This window comes from Hakea prostrata, chromosome 6, assembly GCF_041222555.1.
Source record: "Hakea prostrata isolate BN-2017 chromosome 6, UWA_Hpros_2, whole genome shotgun sequence".
Taxonomy (NCBI): domain Eukaryota; kingdom Viridiplantae; phylum Streptophyta; class Magnoliopsida; order Proteales; family Proteaceae; genus Hakea; species Hakea prostrata.
The window spans coordinates 26,195,419-26,214,030 of record NC_142605.1 but is presented as its reverse complement, the minus strand read 5'-3'; the positions used below and the strand labels follow the sequence as shown (position 1 = coordinate 26,214,030).

General features: G+C 37.0%; 3 protein-coding genes across 5 annotated transcripts; 2 read left to right on the top strand and 1 right to left on the bottom strand.

Annotated features, from left to right (window-relative positions):
- The first annotated feature begins 1,438 nt into the window (after positions 1-1,438).
- LOC149012948 (NAC domain-containing protein 54-like) lies at positions 1,439-3,956 on the top strand. 2 transcript variants are annotated; one of them, XM_089159797.1, is made up of 3 exons: positions 1,439-1,682; positions 1,873-2,150; positions 3,474-3,956. In XM_089159797.1, the coding sequence occupies exons 1-3, from the start codon at positions 1,526-1,528 to the stop codon at positions 3,747-3,749; spliced, it is 711 nt and encodes a 236-aa protein (XP_089015923.1). In that variant the 5' UTR covers positions 1,439-1,525; the 3' UTR covers positions 3,750-3,956. The 2 variants fall into 2 exon arrangements, with proteins under 2 accessions (XP_089015923.1, XP_089015922.1); XM_089159796.1 differs by having other exon boundaries at positions 1,873-2,153.
- A 710-nt stretch (positions 3,957-4,666) lies between these two features.
- On the bottom strand, positions 4,667-8,390 carry LOC149012947 (NAC domain-containing protein 54-like). 2 transcript variants are annotated; one of them, XM_089158997.1, is made up of 7 exons: positions 8,338-8,390; positions 8,011-8,206; positions 7,219-7,496; positions 6,784-7,125; positions 6,260-6,694; positions 5,624-5,699; positions 4,667-5,536 (listed from the first exon to the last, which is right to left on the bottom strand). In XM_089158997.1, the coding sequence occupies exons 2-7, from the start codon at positions 8,165-8,167 to the stop codon at positions 4,830-4,832; spliced, it is 1,995 nt and encodes a 664-aa protein (XP_089015123.1). In that variant the 5' UTR covers positions 8,168-8,206; positions 8,338-8,390; the 3' UTR covers positions 4,667-4,829. The 2 variants fall into 2 exon arrangements, with proteins under 2 accessions (XP_089015123.1, XP_089015124.1); XM_089158998.1 differs by having other exon boundaries at positions 4,667-5,524.
- A 4,919-nt stretch (positions 8,391-13,309) lies between these two features.
- LOC149012946 (plant/protein) lies at positions 13,310-17,663 on the top strand. The gene is made up of 11 exons (XM_089159815.1): positions 13,310-13,623; positions 13,876-13,987; positions 14,351-14,364; positions 14,683-14,901; positions 14,994-15,065; positions 15,351-15,440; positions 15,588-15,626; positions 15,719-15,823; positions 15,937-16,102; positions 16,334-16,443; positions 16,518-17,663. The coding sequence occupies exons 1-11, from the start codon at positions 13,417-13,419 to the stop codon at positions 16,602-16,604; spliced, it is 1,221 nt and encodes a 406-aa protein (XP_089015941.1). The 5' UTR covers positions 13,310-13,416; the 3' UTR covers positions 16,605-17,663.
- Positions 17,664-18,612: the final 949 nt, after the last annotated feature.

The window sequence follows — 18,612 nt, the reverse complement described above, 5'->3', positions numbered from 1 at the left end:
TCCCCTATGCCAACACATTTTAGGGCAAGGGAAGATGGCCTTGGAAAGCTCTGCTCTTCCTCATCCCCACCCCAAAACCCAAAAAAAAAAAAAAAAAAAAAAACTCTTAAAAAGGTGAGTACCCAATTGAACCAAATACAATCTCGACGTATATTTAAATTATACATAAAACTACTCGAGGCTGTAGTCGAGATGTATGTAAATTGAACCCAAAATCTCAAATCCAAGATAAAAAGGCTTGATTTTTTTTCTTCTTTTCATTACCATGAAATATAATTGTTTGATGGAGACAGTTTCTTTCTGGAGGACTATTTCCCCTATGTCAACACATTTTAGGGCAAGGGAGATGGCCTTGGAAAGCCCTGCCCCCCCCAACACACAAAAAAACTCTTAAAAAGGGAATAGTGAGTACCCTATTGAAGTTGTCACGCATGTACTCATACATGCACAAGGGCTAGAGTTTGGATATATTATCAACCGCGGGGAGGGAAATAGCTCCACACCACATACACAGTGGGGGTTCCACTTCTCAGACCTCGGGTCGTCCATCAGATAGAGGGATTGTCATATCCATATCTGATTGACTTCTAGATGGATTCAAATTCTCCTAAATGTATACAAAAAATGGAATACATACTTGGGTTATTCATCTTCATACTTAGTTCTAAAAGTAATCAAGCGGATTATCACCCTCGTATGTAGCTGGTTTATAATAGTAGAAGAGAACAGGATGGGCTCTCTACTTGGGGTTTGAGGAACTTGATAGTTCTTGTAATACTATTTTGAATCGTTAACCATTCATGTTTGATCTGTTCTTTATGGGGGAAAAAAATCATAGATTTTAGGAAATCTTTACTTTTTCCAGAAATCTAATTTTTAGGGTTCTCTTTGAGAGATTATACACAATTAGATATCAGCTGTATTTTTCGTTTTTCTTTTTCTTCTCACACAATGACAAAGAAAGGTAAGAAGATTCAACCTACCCAAGAATCAAAATCTGTCAAAGTCTTCTGTAAATCGGATTGGAAGATCAAAGAAGACTGTAAAACAGCTTTTGTCTCTCAGCGAAATCTTATCTTTAATATCTTAGGAAAAGAATTACCAAACGATGATTTTGATTAGTCATTATTACCTAAAAGGCCAGGGTAAAAGATAAAGAAGAGGATAGAAAGAGGTAAAGGAAACGCTCCAGCCAACCAAGTCTTCTCTTCTCCTTCAAGATTTCACAATTTGCTCTTTACCAGTCCATTAAAGATTGTCTACTTGCTCTCTCTCTCTCTCTCTCTCTCTCAGATGAAATATAGGGATATAAGAAATGAGAGGGGAGGTAACTGTATAAGAGAAGGGTTGATATATGGTAAGAGAGAATGGGCTTCCAAGGAACGTTTGTCTGAGAATCTGGAAAAGAGAAAGTGAGATGACTCAAAGACAAGGGACTTTGAATCCTTTTATATGTGATGATGATAGTATAAGAAAAGGGTTCACTGGTAGAGGAGAGAAGAAGGACTGAAAGAGAAAGAAAAGAATGGCGCCGGTTGGATTACCTCCTGGGTTTAGGTTCCATCCCACAGATGAAGAGCTTGTGAATTATTATCTCAAGAGGAAGATCCATGGCCTCAAGATTGAACTCGACATAATTCCAGAAATTGATCTTTACAAATGCGAGCCTTGGGAGTTAGCAGGTTTGGTTTCTTTGATCTTTCTTTGTTTTTGTAAGTTTTTTTTATCTTTTCATTTAATGCTACTTGTTTCTCTTGAACTTTCTTGAACTTAAATTTCGTTTGCATTATGGTTGTGGACATGTCAAGCACCATATATCTTATAAACTCAGTTTGACAAGTTCCTGTTGTTGATTTTCTCTTGTCAAAATAGATAAGTCATTCTTACCAAGTAGAGATCCAGAGTGGTATTTCTTTGGACCTCGGGATCGAAAATATCCGAATGGATTCAGGACAAACCGAGCAACTCGAGCCGGATACTGGAAGTCGACGGGGAAGGATCGGAAGGTTACTTACCAGAATCGAGCCATTGGAATGAAGAAGACATTGGTTTATTACAGAGGTCGAGCTCCTCAGGGGATAAGAACAGGTTGGGTGATGCATGAGTATCGGCTGGATGACAAAGAATGTGAAGACACAATGGGAATTCAGGTTGTTCGTGTATTATAATGATGATTACAAGAGCAAAGTGATGATGATGATGATAGTCATTTAAACATCAAATATGGGAAAGTTGTACCAGAATTTTGATTAAGTGACACGAGCTTAACAGCTATTTGATCTTGATAGGTGATTTTGGAGCTAATGCAAGGACCCCAATTGCTATTAGTTGCTAAGTTGATAGGTTGGCAATTCTATCAATGAATGAGGTGTTAATGATCCTCACACCTCACAGCTATCAAATCAAGATCAAATGGTTGCTTAAGGCCACTTAAACAGAAGGTTGGACACAACCACTGCCATCATCGTCATCATCATCATCATCATTATTGTTGTGTCTGATTTTTCTTTTTCTTTCATTGCTAGAAAGGTATAGTTCAAGATCCATTCAACCAATACATAGTAGAGACCTTCAAAATCTTAAGTCTAGGGCATATTCAAAGTGAGCATCAGTATCCTACTTCTGCATCTTTGCTTGTCAAGAACTCAAAAGAAAGCTTATATGTTGTTGAATGAGGTGCCATATGACTAAGTTAAAGAGACCCTTTACATGTGTTAGGCAGTTGAAAGCTTTAATGCTGCTAAATGGGTATGGGTATTTCCCCCATGGTTGGTTAAGAGCCCTTTTAACAGCAAGAGCTAAAGACCTAGGGGTGGTAGAAGGCGATAATGAACGTGGTTACCCATAACGTGCATGGAAAGTAAGAGAAGCTTTCACCTTTCTCTTTTCTTTGCTCTCTTTCGTTCTTATGCTTGAATAGAAAAATACCCAGTTAGATATTCTTTACTTGCAGAACTCCTCCTACACTTGGATAGATCCTTATGGGACAGAACCAGGCTTTACTTTGGCTATTCTAATGAGACAAAAGTTTCATTCATCTATATGACACAAACTCTAACTTTGTATTTAAATACTATATAGTACTATTTTTTTAAGGAGGAGAACATTTGATGTAGACTAAGCTAAAGCAAAATTCACCTCTCACTTTCATATTGTCGGCAGCTTTTTTTATTCCTAAAACAGCCTCTGCTCCTTCCATCAAGAACTTTATTCTGAAAATACCCAATCATGTAAGCATTAAGATTCAGCTTTACCTTTATTTATTAGCCTTCAATGCATCACCTTCTCCCCAAACCAAATCCTTTTCTTTGTGGGGGTGGGGTGGGTTTCAGTCTTAATGAGGTACCCATGTAGATAGAAGATTTATTAATTAGACCTAGTTATAGTTTTTATTATCAGAAAGGGAAGTTCTTAGAACTAATTACAAAGAAGTACATGAGGGTGACGAATGGACTATCAATGTTTTATCTCAGGATACTTATGCACTGTGTCGTGTTTTCAAGAAGAATGGTGTATGTGGAGAAATTGAAGAGCAAGGGCCAAGCAGTCTATCAATGGCGGAGAGTTCTCAAGGGATAATCAATGATTATGAAACGATGTCACCAGATGTGCCCATAGGATCATCTTCATACGTTGAAGATGAAGATAGAGATGATGAATGGATGCAGTTCATCACTGAAGATGCATGGCGTTCAAATAACTCCAATTTAGGTAGCGAAGACACATCTTGTGTTGGATTCTCAAATTAATATGAGTGAATTGGGAAATGGGTTGGCAATCCGAATAACATAATTCAATATAATTTTGTTGTAATAACAGATAAAACTGTAAATTTTCTTATTGTTTAATTGTATGATTTCCTCCATGAGAGGTTATGACTGGCAGTTTAATGGCAAGTCAATCTGATGATCTGATATGGGTTTGGGTTTTCTTTTTATGTGAGTTTGTTTGGGTGTAATGTGGAATAATGATGTAAGAAACTTTTCTACTTCTGTTCACCGTTCCAGTCTCTTCTTGAGAGCATATACAAGGCAAAATATAATGCCATGCATGCATTGCCATTTAAGAGAGAACAGTGTGATCTCCACTGATGGCGCTAGAATCTCTCCTTTAGATGAGTCTATATCCAATCCATGATGCCAAAAGAGAAAGAAGATAGCTGTAGTAATTATCTTGAACCCCAAGCCTTCGCTTTCATGTTCTAGCATGTGTTTAACCAAATAAACAGGTTCAATCAAGAAGGATACAGAGGATTAAAGTTTCTGATAAATTTAATTTGCTATGCTACTTCAGTGGGCAGAACGTTATGTGATAGAAGAAAATTACAATGGAAATATCTGAAGATCACCAAAAATCGTAGCAAGAACCCTCGCTGGAAAACCGTAACACGAAAAAGCCCAATTGTGCTTTGACCCTTGCTTGCACAATAAAACAATAGAACAAGATGTACTCTCCCAATTCAAGTTGGCCAATCTATGGGGTTTGGTCAGACTCTATCACTGGGGCTTTGCCCCTACAACCCATACAAGGCCTTTGTCTTGGGCTAACAGCAAACTGCAAACCTCAAAAAATGATTCTTCCCAAAAAAAAAAATATATATAGAAAGTAGGGCAAAATCTGAAACAAATACATGAATTCAACACAATAATTTTGTTGCTTCCTTAATCTTTAAAGGAGAATTGGAGACAATGTCAGATGCACACTAATTGTTAACAAATGTTACAAGCTGGTTAGCATCTGTACAAACAACCCAAGTTGATTAAGAAGCTAACTAGCAAGTGTCCTTCCCCATTTTACGAATGGTAGAAAATCAAATTACAAGGTTAATTTCAAGGCATCATATGATGGAAGCACAAGATATATACAGCCAAAATAATGGTGAGTGATAGCCATTTCTTGTGTAAAAGCTGGGTAGAAATGCTTCCAAATGTAGAATTAGCAAACCAAACATTATTCTTTTTGCAACTCCATTTATCTCTTCTGATCTTTTTCTTGTCATTGACTTGGTGAGAGCATTGGATCTCTTTCCTCTCCATCATGTCTTTGAGCACCATTTTATCCGAATGGTCTTCAAGATAGAAGCAAGATGTTAACAAAAGTGCAACTATTTGGATGCATGTGTTCATTGTTTCATTGATCAGGCTCCATCCTTTCCATCCCTCCATGGAGCTCTTGATCCCCCTAAATTTATCTTTAAACTTACTATAGAAGGAGCCATTTTGAGGTCTTGCAGGTGTATCTGTTTTCAGCACTGGGAAGTTTTGTGTCACCACTGGATTAAGATGGACCCGAACAGTTTCTGAGGGTTCAATCCGGTGGAAGAATGTCTCCGCTACTTGACAGTTAGAAATGAACATCCCATGGTTAACTTCAACTTTCTCATATACTTCAAAAGTGGGGGTACTAGGAAAATTTTCCATGTCATCTTGAGAGAACATCATATTTGGGTTGTTGCTGATAAATTGCAATTCACTTGTCTCACTATCATTGAAGTTGTTGTACTTGCCATTACCAATGTTTAAACCTGAAAAGCTGACTTCTCTATTAATGACCTAAGTGAAAATGGATAAACAAGGGAAGCAGTCTTGGGCTAAGTATGATTGATGGCATATATAGAACATACCCTTCATGCTAGACTCCTCCCTTTGGAAATTTGATGCAGTTTCCATGGGCACAGTCTTCTGGTTCTCCATCACCCTCTGCTTCAATACAAGTATTAGATCAGGGCAAAAACTAATTTTTTTACAAGATCAACTTAACCCACTATTTGTTGGCATCTTGCTTTAGTATTTGATCAATGAAATAATATTCCAATTTTGGTGGCTAATTAATAATTCCAACATCCACACCAATGAAATTTAAAGAACCAGATATTTCATGGATGCAATGCCAAGGACTATAGGATATGATCTTATTTTTTTTTTAGGCCAAACAAGGATATGATCAGTTGTGAATAGTTTTTTCCTTGTTCTGTAATTTAGCCATGTAAGCAGTGCCATTCAATTCAAAACCTTTCAGCATTTACATCTATTCCATCTCTTGGACGGTAAGCAGAAATAAAATCTGGTTGGTTTACAATCCAAGAACCAGAAAAGTAATATTGCTTTAAGAAAAATGTAGAAATTAAAATTCTTGAAATGGCTGATATTTTTCCTTTGAAATTGAACTATTTATCATTTGTATTTCCCACATCTCTTTAACCCTAATCTTAATTATGGTATCACCAAATTAAGATAAGCAATTAAAAATTGCATATTACCTTTTCTAGATCTTTGTTGCACGTTACCCTCTCAATCTTGAAATCTTCCTCCAAGTCCCCTATGTCTATAGACCTTGAAGACTGAGCCATAGCCCATGGTTCCTCTTTGATTCTTGAGGAACACATTTCATTAGCTTTACAATGTTGTGTTTCGCCCACTCTTTCCATCTCAGCTAGATAAGCAAATTCATCCAAACCAGCATAGTTTACTGGCCATTGGACATGACATTTGGATTCATTCATGAGATCTTGAGAAGCACAAGCAACTGAAAGTATTTCCTGCAATATATCTGATCCATCTGTGTTATTTCTGAAGGAACCCACTTGAGGCAGCAGCTTTGAGTCAGTCATTTCAACTTGAGAGTAGTCCTCAACTTCTAATGGAGGCAATGAGAGACGATGTTGCAACCTTGCACACTCTAGCGCGACGTCAACCTACAAACGCATTCGTTGTCTCTATTAAAATCGAAATACAAGCTTTGAATAAGATATTGTAGATGTACACTCTTGTTATATAATTTTACCTTAGGTGTAAGGTAGGAACTAGTACTGCAGTGATTTTGGAAGGCTGGATTTGTGGAGCCAAATGCCTCGTCTGCTAAGTATTGCATCCATCTCGCATCTGTTGCATCGTTGTTGTCTAGATATGAAGATCCATGAATGGTGTTCGGTGAGCATGTGTTTGATTGGAAAGCATAGCAAGAGCTTTCTAGTTCATCTCCTCTTTGCTCAGCAGATAACTCTAGAAAGGAAGAGCTTTCACTAGGCATCATTTGGTAATGGTTGACATATTGGCTTCCATGTTGGTCGGCCACCTTAGGGCCAGGAGATGTCTTCTTGAATATTCGACATAGCGCATAAGCATCCTGAAAGATCACAAAAAAGCAATTCGTAAGCAACAGATTGAGAGAAACAAAAACACAAAGCATTAACAGAATTAGGGTTAACTATGACTGCACCTGCAAGCCTGAGGCAGTTTCGCATTCTCTCTCATCAAGCCTATATTCATGCATGACCCAACCAGTTCTAACACCATGGGGTGCCCTTCCTCGATAGTAAACTAGGGTTTTCTTCATTCCAACAGCCCTAGTTTGTGAGTTCACCTTACGATCCTTCCCTGTTGCTTTCCAATAGCCTGCTCGAGTTGCTCTGTTAGTCCTTGACCCATTTGGGTATTTTCTATCTCTAGGGCTAAAGAAGTACCACTCTAGATCTTTGCTTGGTAAGAACGATTTCTCTGCAAAACCCGATAAAATCAAACTTGCATGAGAAGTCCATTAACAGAGACACAGTGAGTCAACTCATTGAATATACAGTGCATGAGAAACCGAGTTAACTCATTTATAGGGTCCTTTTCCCTATAAAATCCCTAGATGTACTTGGAACAGAAAAGTATAATCTTGCGCGCAGCTGATCGTATCTCTTGGAGACCATGCAACCTTTTACCTTTTGACTATCTCGTTCCATCTCTCTCAAATAAATTTCCTTTCTAATCAAAGAAACTATCATGGAATCTATGTAGTTTATAATCAAACAGAATAACTGAGTTCCCTTCTGCAAGCAAACAAAAGAGAATTCAAGTTTGAAGAGATGGGTTTGAAGGAAAACGGAGTCCTTCATGTTTAAAATTTTGAAGTTCACCATTAATTGAAGTACAAATTAAAACTCTTTAAACTCTTAAGTTGCTATCTTAAAAGCATCAACCCCCTAAACCTAAGATGAAAATTACTATGAAGATGAAGAAGATATACCTGGTAGATCCCAAGGCTCACACTTGTAGAGATCGACTTCAGGAATGATCTCAAGCTCAATCTTGCGCCCATTAATCTTTCTTTTGAGATAGTAAGCGACGAGTTCCTCATCGGTAGGGTGGAACCGGAAACCAGGAGGAAGAGATACTGGTGCCATTTCTTCGGACCTTCTCCTTTAACTTGAAAATCACAAACCCTGAAACAGCAATCCATCATCAAACCCTATTAGCAAAACATGAGAGAGAGAGAGAGAGAGCCCATGAAATCTGGTATGATAAAGAGATGGAGAAAGAAAGAAAAAGACTAGCAGAGAAAGAGAGAGAGCACCTCGATGGAAGAAGGTCCAAAGGATGGGTGCTATGAGAGGATCTTAATTACTGTGGAGAGGGGAATGGGATTGGGAGACTTGTTGAGCTTTTATAAGAAGACAAACACAGGAGAAACCGCCCACCCTTCTCTTCATCATCTTTTTGGTTAGCATTTTGGAGTTCCCATGTTTTGATGCTCGTTATCGTTCCTTTCAAGCTCTCTCTCTCTCTCTATAGGGATATATGATGATCTCATGCCTAGCTTTTTGTGCTTTTCTTAGAACATGGGTTCTATGTGTCAAGGCATAATTCGCATCATTTGGCCTTCTGATCCTACGTGGCTAATTTTGGCGGCGGTGTTATGAAGTGATATAGAATCGTTTTCACAAGCTGATACTTCCCTTCAATCCATCGTCGAGTTGTTGGACCGTTTTTATGGTTAGCAACCAGATTAATTAAGACCAGTAGTCAGTAAACTGAGTCTTACTTAAGTATTTGTTTGCAAGTTAATAGCTCAAACACTGATTTTGATTTCGTACCAAAATCCCAACTACGAATGAGCTGTTGCTAAGTACAGGATTTAAATTTCATATCTAACATGTGACCAATAGCATTATGAGTAAAGACCAACATTTCTTTTACGTTGATATAAGTAATTACGTGGGCATATGATAATCAATCAAATTTAATCATTATTCGAGCAGAGAAATCATTTTCACAAGGAAAAAAGAGATAGAGACGTGGGTGCTTTGCATGACACTAATCAGAAGCAACTTTGATCCTCTCTCACACACAATATTCGAAAATTTATCAGGTCCATTTCCGTCAGATGTTTGTCATGTGTCCCAGCATCACATCAGATAGTTAAAATCTATTTATCAGTCACATCAATCGGACCTGATATTGGTTCGATCTTGTTTGTGACTTGTTTGTAACTATTGCCTTTAGTAGAATTTGTTTTATGGTATATTTCTGGTATAGCTAGAACCCAAGGAAAAAAGGGAAAAAAGAGAGGCTTATAGAGACAACAATGGATGATAAAGCTTTTCAGGTTGTTAGCATGATCCATGCATGGCTTTTTGTTCTTCCCTTACTTGAGCTGATGAGACGAAATAGATATTTTTTTGCTTTAAAAGAAGAGACAATCTAAGATACCCACATGAAATCACTATTCTTACCATGGGGATATGGGCTTATATACCCTTTTTCTTAATCCCTTTTCCTAATTTGTTCATTTTAAATTTGTAAATTTGCATTAAATAAATCAAACCAGAACTTGGGTTCACATGGTTGCCCCATCCAGTGCGGTCCATTAACAAATTTGGACTGAATTTAAGACTAATATAATGATTAAAAGCTGTTAATTACAGTATGTTTCTTAACTGTCAGATTATTAAAATAGTTTGGTGGGAAGCCTTTGTGTCCATGAAGGAAGCAACAAAATATCTTTTTCCATAGTAGCTATGGCTAACATTTGCCCCTAACATGTCCACCAAATCTACAAATTAATATGGTCATTTACTCCTTTTATTTATCTTCAATTTATCGTAAATAATTTTGGGTTGGTTCTATTCAAACCGGTTCATTTGGATAATCGATGTATGGCCTCAAATTGATTATGGTTTGGTCATTGGTGTCTTAAACCAGCCGGTCTAAGTCTGGTTTAGATTTGTGTTGGGCTTTTCTCAACCGAGTCCAGCTCAATAACAAAACTCATCGGCGATTAATTGAAATTTATGTGAATTTAATCAACTCTTGGTGGAGTCAGCTTTTGACACATGAGGATTCCACGTGGAAGGAGGATCACTTGTGGTCCCCTCTTCAAATTATTCTCTGCCCCCACCATACTTTTCCTTTTGATCAATCCATCGTTGGGTACCTTTCCCCTTAAAGAGTTATACTTCTCCACCAATCAGAAAAAAAGAATTCAAAATTTTAACTAAAATTAAATGAATACAGGATACTAGTGACAACATTATTCCAATCTGACGTTTCGGAGCTCAGCACATGGAAGCAATATCCATATCTAATGGTAAATGTTTATGGAATAGTGCTTTGGCTTACGAAAGAGGCAACAAAGCAGGTTGGAACTGGGAATTAAAAAAAATCCCAAAACCTAACTTTTGGGTTATACATACGCATGGTGTGTACATGGACAGAACAACTTCAACTTCATGGAATCTAATGCTCAGATGAATCTACAACAAGAATAAGTGAAGGAATCCACAACAAGAATAAATGAAGGAATGAGAAGGAAATTACCCTAGTGCTAAGTTTTGGCATTGTTTATCATATTAGTTTTGGTACACTGACAGCACATCCTTTGGTATACTTTTATGCTCAAAGTATATGTTAAAACAAATACCAAAATATATATCACGAACAAAAAAATAAATAAAAATTAAATGAGTATAAAGATTTAACGTAGTTTACACACTAATGCAGTGTGCTACGTCTACAAACAAATAAGAAAAACTTTCATTGCATATAAACAAGGTTATAATGGAGACATCTCAGCCAATCACCAAAGTAACATTACATGCAAAAACTCATACGATCTAAAACTCCGAGGAGAAAACTCCAAATCTCACCATGACTTAATAAGAGAACATAAAGTACATATTTATAGATTTTAGTTGATCAACAAACTCAATCCATTGAGTTGCGTCATACAGTACTACCCCCTAAGTCCTCTTATTCCATTACAAATGTCATGAATTAAATTATTTAAATGACCCACCAAAATATATTGGTACAAGTTCATCTTCAAAATCGTGTACAAAAATTCAACTTAGAACATATCTGGATATGTAATTAACAAAAGGTGAAAAACATAATCCTTTACATGACAAACTAGCTTGAGTTTCAATCATCCACATTCTCCTTAAAAAAAAAAATAATCCACATTCTCTTTTATTTATTTATTATTATTTTTTATTATAAAAAAAATCATGATAATAAGTAATCATACAAGCAGTGACATCTGCTTCATATAATTGCAGAAGCTAAGAATTAGAAAAAGACTATCCAATCGAAAGCTCAATCCACAAGGCTAACCTAGACAATGAACTCTTCTTCCATCACTAATCTTTGCAATTTCACTCTATCATCCTAGCTAGTGAAATGCCCATCTAATGATTGACATTCAAGCTTCCAACTCTAACATATGTATCAAAATGAGACCAGCTTTCTTTCTGTTTTTTGTTTAAGAGTCAAAGTAGTGCAATCACCACGACAAAAGGCATACAGGTGTTAATGCATATCTTGTTCACAAATGGCGTGCAGTGCATGCCTTGGTGCTCGTGATACTAGCTGTGCGGTTGTGCCAGCCAATGCGCATTGCACCCACCGAATCATGTTACCGCTGTCGGCTGTCCCTTGTTCTAACTGCTCTCAGGTGCGTTGATCGCGCCCACGTGCACGATATGAGCTGCCCCCTCAAGCCATTAAACCCTACCCGTCCGTGAATCAACAAGTACCGGTTGACTAGTAGCGTGAGCCTTGAAGTGTAAACCTTAATAACTAGGCTATAAATAGATGGGATTTCGATGGGATAGTGGTAAAACCGTAAAACAATATTCATATTTTTTTTTATAAACAATATTCATATTTTCGATAATATTCTATTTGTTTTTGGACAAATTCGATCGTATTCAAATGATAATCGGATAATTATTTACTTAAGTAAATTCTTTTAAATAGGGACAAATACAAATTGAATATAAGTTTTCGACTACTTGTTGACATCTTTACCATTTTATTTATGAGGTTAGATTTGAAATTTAAGAATTTAGTAACTATGGTACTTATTCTATTAGAAAATCTAGAAAAATATGACAGAATGAAAGACCAAGGAAAGGAAGATAAAAACACCAAAATGCAAGTGCTGCACCAAACGCTAGTGGTTGTTTCGTATTGTAAGTGAATGCAACGAATTTTGATTTTGTAAGTACCATTGTCTGTGTGCCCCTCTATGGTGTACTTGTGTGGGTTGAACCTTCGTATGTCCTCTCTCTAAACCATTGGTTGGGGGGCTAGATTCAGATTTTATGTTTGCCAGATTCTAATCTCACAAATCTCAAGTTCAAATTTGTAAAAAAAAAAAAAAATCTAAATAAGTACTTAATCGGACGGATAGTAATCGTTAAAAAAGCGGTATATTATATTCACATCCTATTAGTAATCGGATGGATTTGGATACCGCTAAACAGATGCGAATGTAATTTTGGAGCAAATTTCGATTATCCATTTACATCCCCTGCTAATAAGTTCCTTTTAGATTTCAAGCAAGGTTTGAAGTGTCTACTAGTCGACATGAATATACAATAAAACATATTGATTAGTACAATATAATACTCTATAAAAGATGATGTATTTTTTAAAATCACTTGACCGATATCATTGTCTATAGTCGATATAAATACTCTAAACCTGAATTTCAAAAGGTGAGTTAATGCATTTTGGTTCACGGTACGGTCCAGAAACCAAATCCGAATTCTTTGTTGTGGACTAAATGAGCCGAACGGTCACTTAGTGGAAGAGTGACTGACGATGACTGACGAGTCCCATTTAGGGTTAACGTTAGATAGTACAGCTACAACACTAGCGGTGCATTGCACATGCTTGATAGAAGTTCCAAATGAAAGAAGCAAGCAAGCATGGATCAAACCACCACTACCAGAGATCCACAACCATGGTTTCTACAAGAGATAAAAGCAAAATGACAAGGCATGGTCACGGGTTGGTTTGCCAAGTTGACCTGAAAGTGATTCCCAACATAAACTAACAAGCCTGTGATCAAATAATTCACCACCACCATCATATGAGCTGACCCCACCACTAATTAAAACAAATTCAAAAAGCCTGCAAACCCACTATTCCCCATTCAAAATCCGGTATTCGGATCGGGTATATGGGTTTATAATCATCATCAAGCATACCATTTGGTTCTATTCCATATTTCCATTGCTATATCAGAGAAATCTGTTAGGCGGGCAGGAGTATATGGTTCGGGCGGATTAATATCACCCAGCAAGAATATGTTTTATATAGGTAATCATAGGCTTGGCCTTAATAGTAAGTTACCTGTTTACTACCAATGCCTTCTTCTGGTTCTTCTCTGCAACTGCACTTTTTTCTACTCTCAGTGTCTCTGTGGATTCAATTGGTAAATGGAGCTGCGCCACCGGTGCCCGCCGGCAACATTTCCCATGTCGAAGACGCTGTGTATTTCCGCATATATTATGGGCAGACCTTCAAAGTCATCAAGAACAGTGTTGATGGCAAGAGCTATCTCCTAATTCAGGTACTCTCTCTCTCTCTCTCTCTCTCTCTCTCTCTTTCTATGTTTTGTGATGTCTCAGCTTGGTTTTGGGGTTCTGACTCAAATTTGAACTCCATTGTGTCCAAATTTAAAGCTGGAAATGTTTGAAGCTTTGGACACATTAAATGTTAATGCAGTATATATAGCTTCATTTGATGTTACTCTGCTGAATTATGTCCTTGTTTCCACACGCAAACTAAATCTTATTTCCTTGTGGAATGCCATGACATGAAGAACAACTCAAAAATGGCTACAAAGACAAAATACTGCACAGCAAGAATCAAATCTTTTGTTGTTCCTCTATACAACTACTCCATCAACACAGAAGATTTCCCAGGCGTTCCAGGTATTCTTCCATTAACTCCATGAACCACTGCTGTACTTGAAATGGGTTGTTTGGTTTTGGGACTTTTGAGTGCACGGGTTGCATTTTGACAAGAACTTGTTTGTCTTGTTGGAAAGATTTCAGTCCAATAAAAGTTGGCCATGTGGCAAAATTGCTTCATGCCAAACAGACCCAAACGCTTTAAGAGTACCTGTGTGTGCACAAAAAACCCATTGGGCTTGGGTTGGATCCATTTGTTGTACTTATCAATTCACGCCCAACTTCTATTGGGCTATTGTTTTAATTTTCATCTCAAAGACTCAAACTCAACCCAGACCAACTTTGTGTATTTATCTAACCCTTCATCTCTTTTTGCCTTTTCAGTGTCTTTCTTTGAGGTGAGGATTACTGCCTTCTGTTAAGTGGTAATAATGCCAATTAAGGCTTTTTATTTCATTGCAAGGTCCATGGGTTGTCTTAAGCTAAGTATGAGCTGGGTTATGTCAAAATAGATTCTTGATTAACCAACTAATGATAATCATTTAAAAACTGGATTGGTCTTAAGATGACTTATTTGATTTCATATGATAAGACCAAAGTAATCTCTAAGTGGTAGTTCAGGAAACCGGTGAAGCCCATCAATATAAATAGGACCTTAGCAGTTAGCCAAGAAACTTCTCTCTTTTCTGTGTTTACAAATTTTGAAATTTGAACAGCTCCTAGGTATGCTAGGGAACTTGAAAGGCATAACATCAGATTCTGTGGTTTCTGAATGCTTACTGAAATCATATGCCGATGGAGACATAACAGTAATAAATAAGAGTGATGATCAACAACTTGCACAATTTGCTGCACACTTTACCAGCAACAATGATCAACAAGATGCTTGTAATTTTGCCATGTTTCTACCTTCTGCTGAGGATACCCCTCTCCAGGTAAGATGCAACATCTCTTAATACCTCTATGATTTACACTTCAGTATCATGCACTTAGTTGAACACAAAAAGTGTTTGTTTGTATTTCTCAGAGAGCAGAATGGATCAAGTACTTGGGGGTCTTCTCGAATATGGAAGTTAGAGCTAGTCAAGTCTATGATACAGTAAGTGTAAAGCATTCTCTACAGTAACAGCAAATGTGTAGCAGTTATTACAGACATTGAGAATCAACATTTACCATAATCTCACAAAAAGGATCACATAGATGAAGAACTAATCTAGTTGCATGTTCTTGACTGCCTCATTTAAATCCCCATCAAGAAATCATTCTTTAAGTCTCTTTCTAATTAATAGCAAGAAAGCCAGGAAAGGTGCTTGTGAGATCAGATCTTACAATTAGTGTGGAACTAGGAGTGTTCCTTCACCTGCTCGCTCAATTGCTTTTACAGGTGAAACAAAACTATATTTGCTTAACTAAAGCTGCAGCAAGCAAGACAACCTCATTTAAACCAGTAGTAGCCTGGCTTCAGTACAGTGAGGTTAGTCACACACGTGAATTCCATTAAGCTTATCATGTTATTATGGTGAAAAACAGAGAAATGTCATAGAATCCATGAAGATAATTCAGCGCATATTGTTATAGATTTAGGCTAATCGTTGTCACTCAATTTTGTTACACCTTGCAGGGTGTTTGGTATTTCACAAATGAAGCATACAAGATGCAGGTAAATTTTTTAGAGACGCTAATCTGAACCTGACAAAACCTCCCATTGTTTGTTTTCAAAGCGTCACTTATATTTATAAACATGGCATGCAGTATGTGCAAGATGCAGGGGGAGAGAATGTTGATGAAACCATCAATAAAATTACCTACAACATCTCTATTCCTGATGACTCAGAGAACTTCCATGCAATCTTATGTGTAAGTTTGGATGGAATGTGTTTTGAATTTCCTCATAGAACCTTACCTTTCACATCTATTTAATAGATGTCATGTCCTCATATTGTTTTTGTTATTTCACTTTTTCTTTTCAGACACTTGATGTTATAATAGATGAAACCTATGCTGATGATCCAACACAATACAATCTTGCAACATTTCTTCACAACATTAATGTCGATGATCAGTCTTGTTTTGCTTTTCTTGCTAATCAAAGTGTATGGAGATATGACAAAAGAACTCACAATTCTACTTCCATTGGTATGATTATCTGATCTATATACTAAAGGCCATGTCTCATCCCATAAATATTCGTTCATTCAAAAATGCAAGTGAACATAAACTTGCCACAGTCATCGGTTTGATGGTACCTATATAAGATATCCTCTGCCTTGGAAATCTTTGTCATAAGTAGAAAATGTAATTTTTTGTCTCAGATTTGATATTAACTCTTAATTTGTTCTTTTTTGCTGTGAAAATTGGGTATTGAAGATTGGTTTGATGGTGCCATCTCTCAGCCTCAGCTGGTTCTAGCAGATCTTCTTGAAGTCTTCTACCCTACAGGGAACTATACAACAACATATTTCAGGAACCTTGCAAAGGTTGGTTTCTCCTTTTCCATCCAAATATGAACAAATTTTGTTTGACTTCATTTACTAATCAAGTACGGATACAGGACGAAGTGATTGTATCTGTTGGGCCTGAGATGTGCAATAGAGATAGCTCTACAGCAATGGATCCCATTGTAGTACCTTGTGAATGAAGCCAAATGACGATAGTACGTTATGTGTTGTTCATCTTTTTAGTTGAGAAGGCCGAAGATTTTGGGTGCCAACTACTAGTAGGGACTACATCCATTACATCTACTATGAAATGGATATTTGATCGAAGAATTAAATCCTTGTCAAGGTATTTGGAATTGACAATGGACAAGGATACTTCAAAGTGTGTAAAATGTGCTGTTGATTTTTGACATTCCAACTGCCACAACAACTTTTCAAGCTGGAATCAACCCCCCGCGGTGGCTTTTGGTAGGAGCAAAAATCCCATGACAGCCTTGTATTTTGATCTTCCTGTCGAAAACTACTGCAGGGATTGATTCAGTCTTGAAAAGTTATTGTAGAAACAGAGTGTCAATAACCAACAGCATTCCCTTTTTAGCATACGTGAACTGGTGAGATTCCTCTTGTTTCTAGTGTACTTCATCTCATAAACATTTTGTGACTTGAGTTAGCTTTCTTTCTTTGTAATGGACAGTTTTAAATATAGTTTCTTTTCCTCATGGTCTAAATCAGGTGTAGAAATGAATGATCCAGCAACATTGGTTTTCATTTTGATTTTACATTTGCTAGTAAACTGGCAGATTTCATGGCAAAGAGCCACCATTACGAACACCTTTAACATGGCTTTCGGTGGTTTTCTTTGATGAAGAACAACTTGCAAAGCATCTAATATAACATGCTGTATACAGTATCTTAACGAGTAGGTGAAGTATGAAGGAGGATTCTGAGCAACTAGCATAGGGAGGACACTAATGAAGAATGATGAAATGGTACTACATACTCTCTGAGCCAATGCAAAGTTTCTACACTTGCAGCTCTTACAGTGACAGAGCTAATTGTTGAAACGAACAACAAAAAATCACATACAACCTAAATAAATCACTACAACACAGAAATTTAAGTGGTTTACACACCAATGTGATGCATTACCTACATCTATGAACGAAGAATAATAACTTTTACAATGCTTCGAAGATTAGTGGAGATCTATCACTAATTGCCTTAACATTACAAAACTCCCACAAAAAACCTTAAAACAAAAACCCCTAAATATCACAATGGCTTTACAAGAGAGTTTGAATCTGATAACAGGGTCAACCCAGCTGATTGGATTGTACTGTACCTGCAAGCTGGGGATCGAGCCGATCGATTCACACCCTTAAATTCATTGAGTCTTGATTATGTATCCGTAGGATTAGAAGATTAGACTCCCCTCACACATTTTCACCACATATTGACTGAAATGATGAATCTCCTCTTAAATATGTGACGAAAAGGTTTGAGGGGAGCATTGTTGTCCCCTCAGGAGGGTAGAGAGTCCCATCTGAAATTCCCTTTGCCATATGTTCGTGATTCAAGTCTCCAGTCAATAATATTTTAACACAATAGTTGCCAGTGTTCGGCTTAAATCACCACTTGCTTTTAGCACATGCATGGCTATTTGAGCGTAAGAGTGGTGATGTCATCTAAAGGCTAAATAATTTTGTGCCCACCCATTATTATTTTAATCATAAATAATTATTGCAAATAATGCTTTTTCAAGCTTGATTCTCTCTTTAGATATTTGAGCCATTTCAGTTCATATATGGGTATAGTCTTCATGAACATGAGTTGTTAGAATCTCATATGCTGCAAGTTTGAAAAAGCTAGTTTTGCCCATCTTGATGCCCTTCCTCATAATTGGTATCTGAAACCCAATTTAATAGAGGAATAGTATCACTGGGTGAACTTTTCTTTATTCCCCTAAAAGACACCACTATGGGTTTGCCCGGAGACTACACTAAACACTTACTGGTCCCATAACTGGTATTTTTGCTCTATATGTGTGTTTTAGGTAAACCAATAATTACCGATTCGCACTGAGTCGACTGGTGGTCAAAGCGTGATGCGAAGTCGAATAATGAGTTATGTGGAGAATTAATTGAGATTATTGATCTAGATTTAAGCATTTGACGATCCGGACAAGATCTAAACAGTAATAAAAGCTTA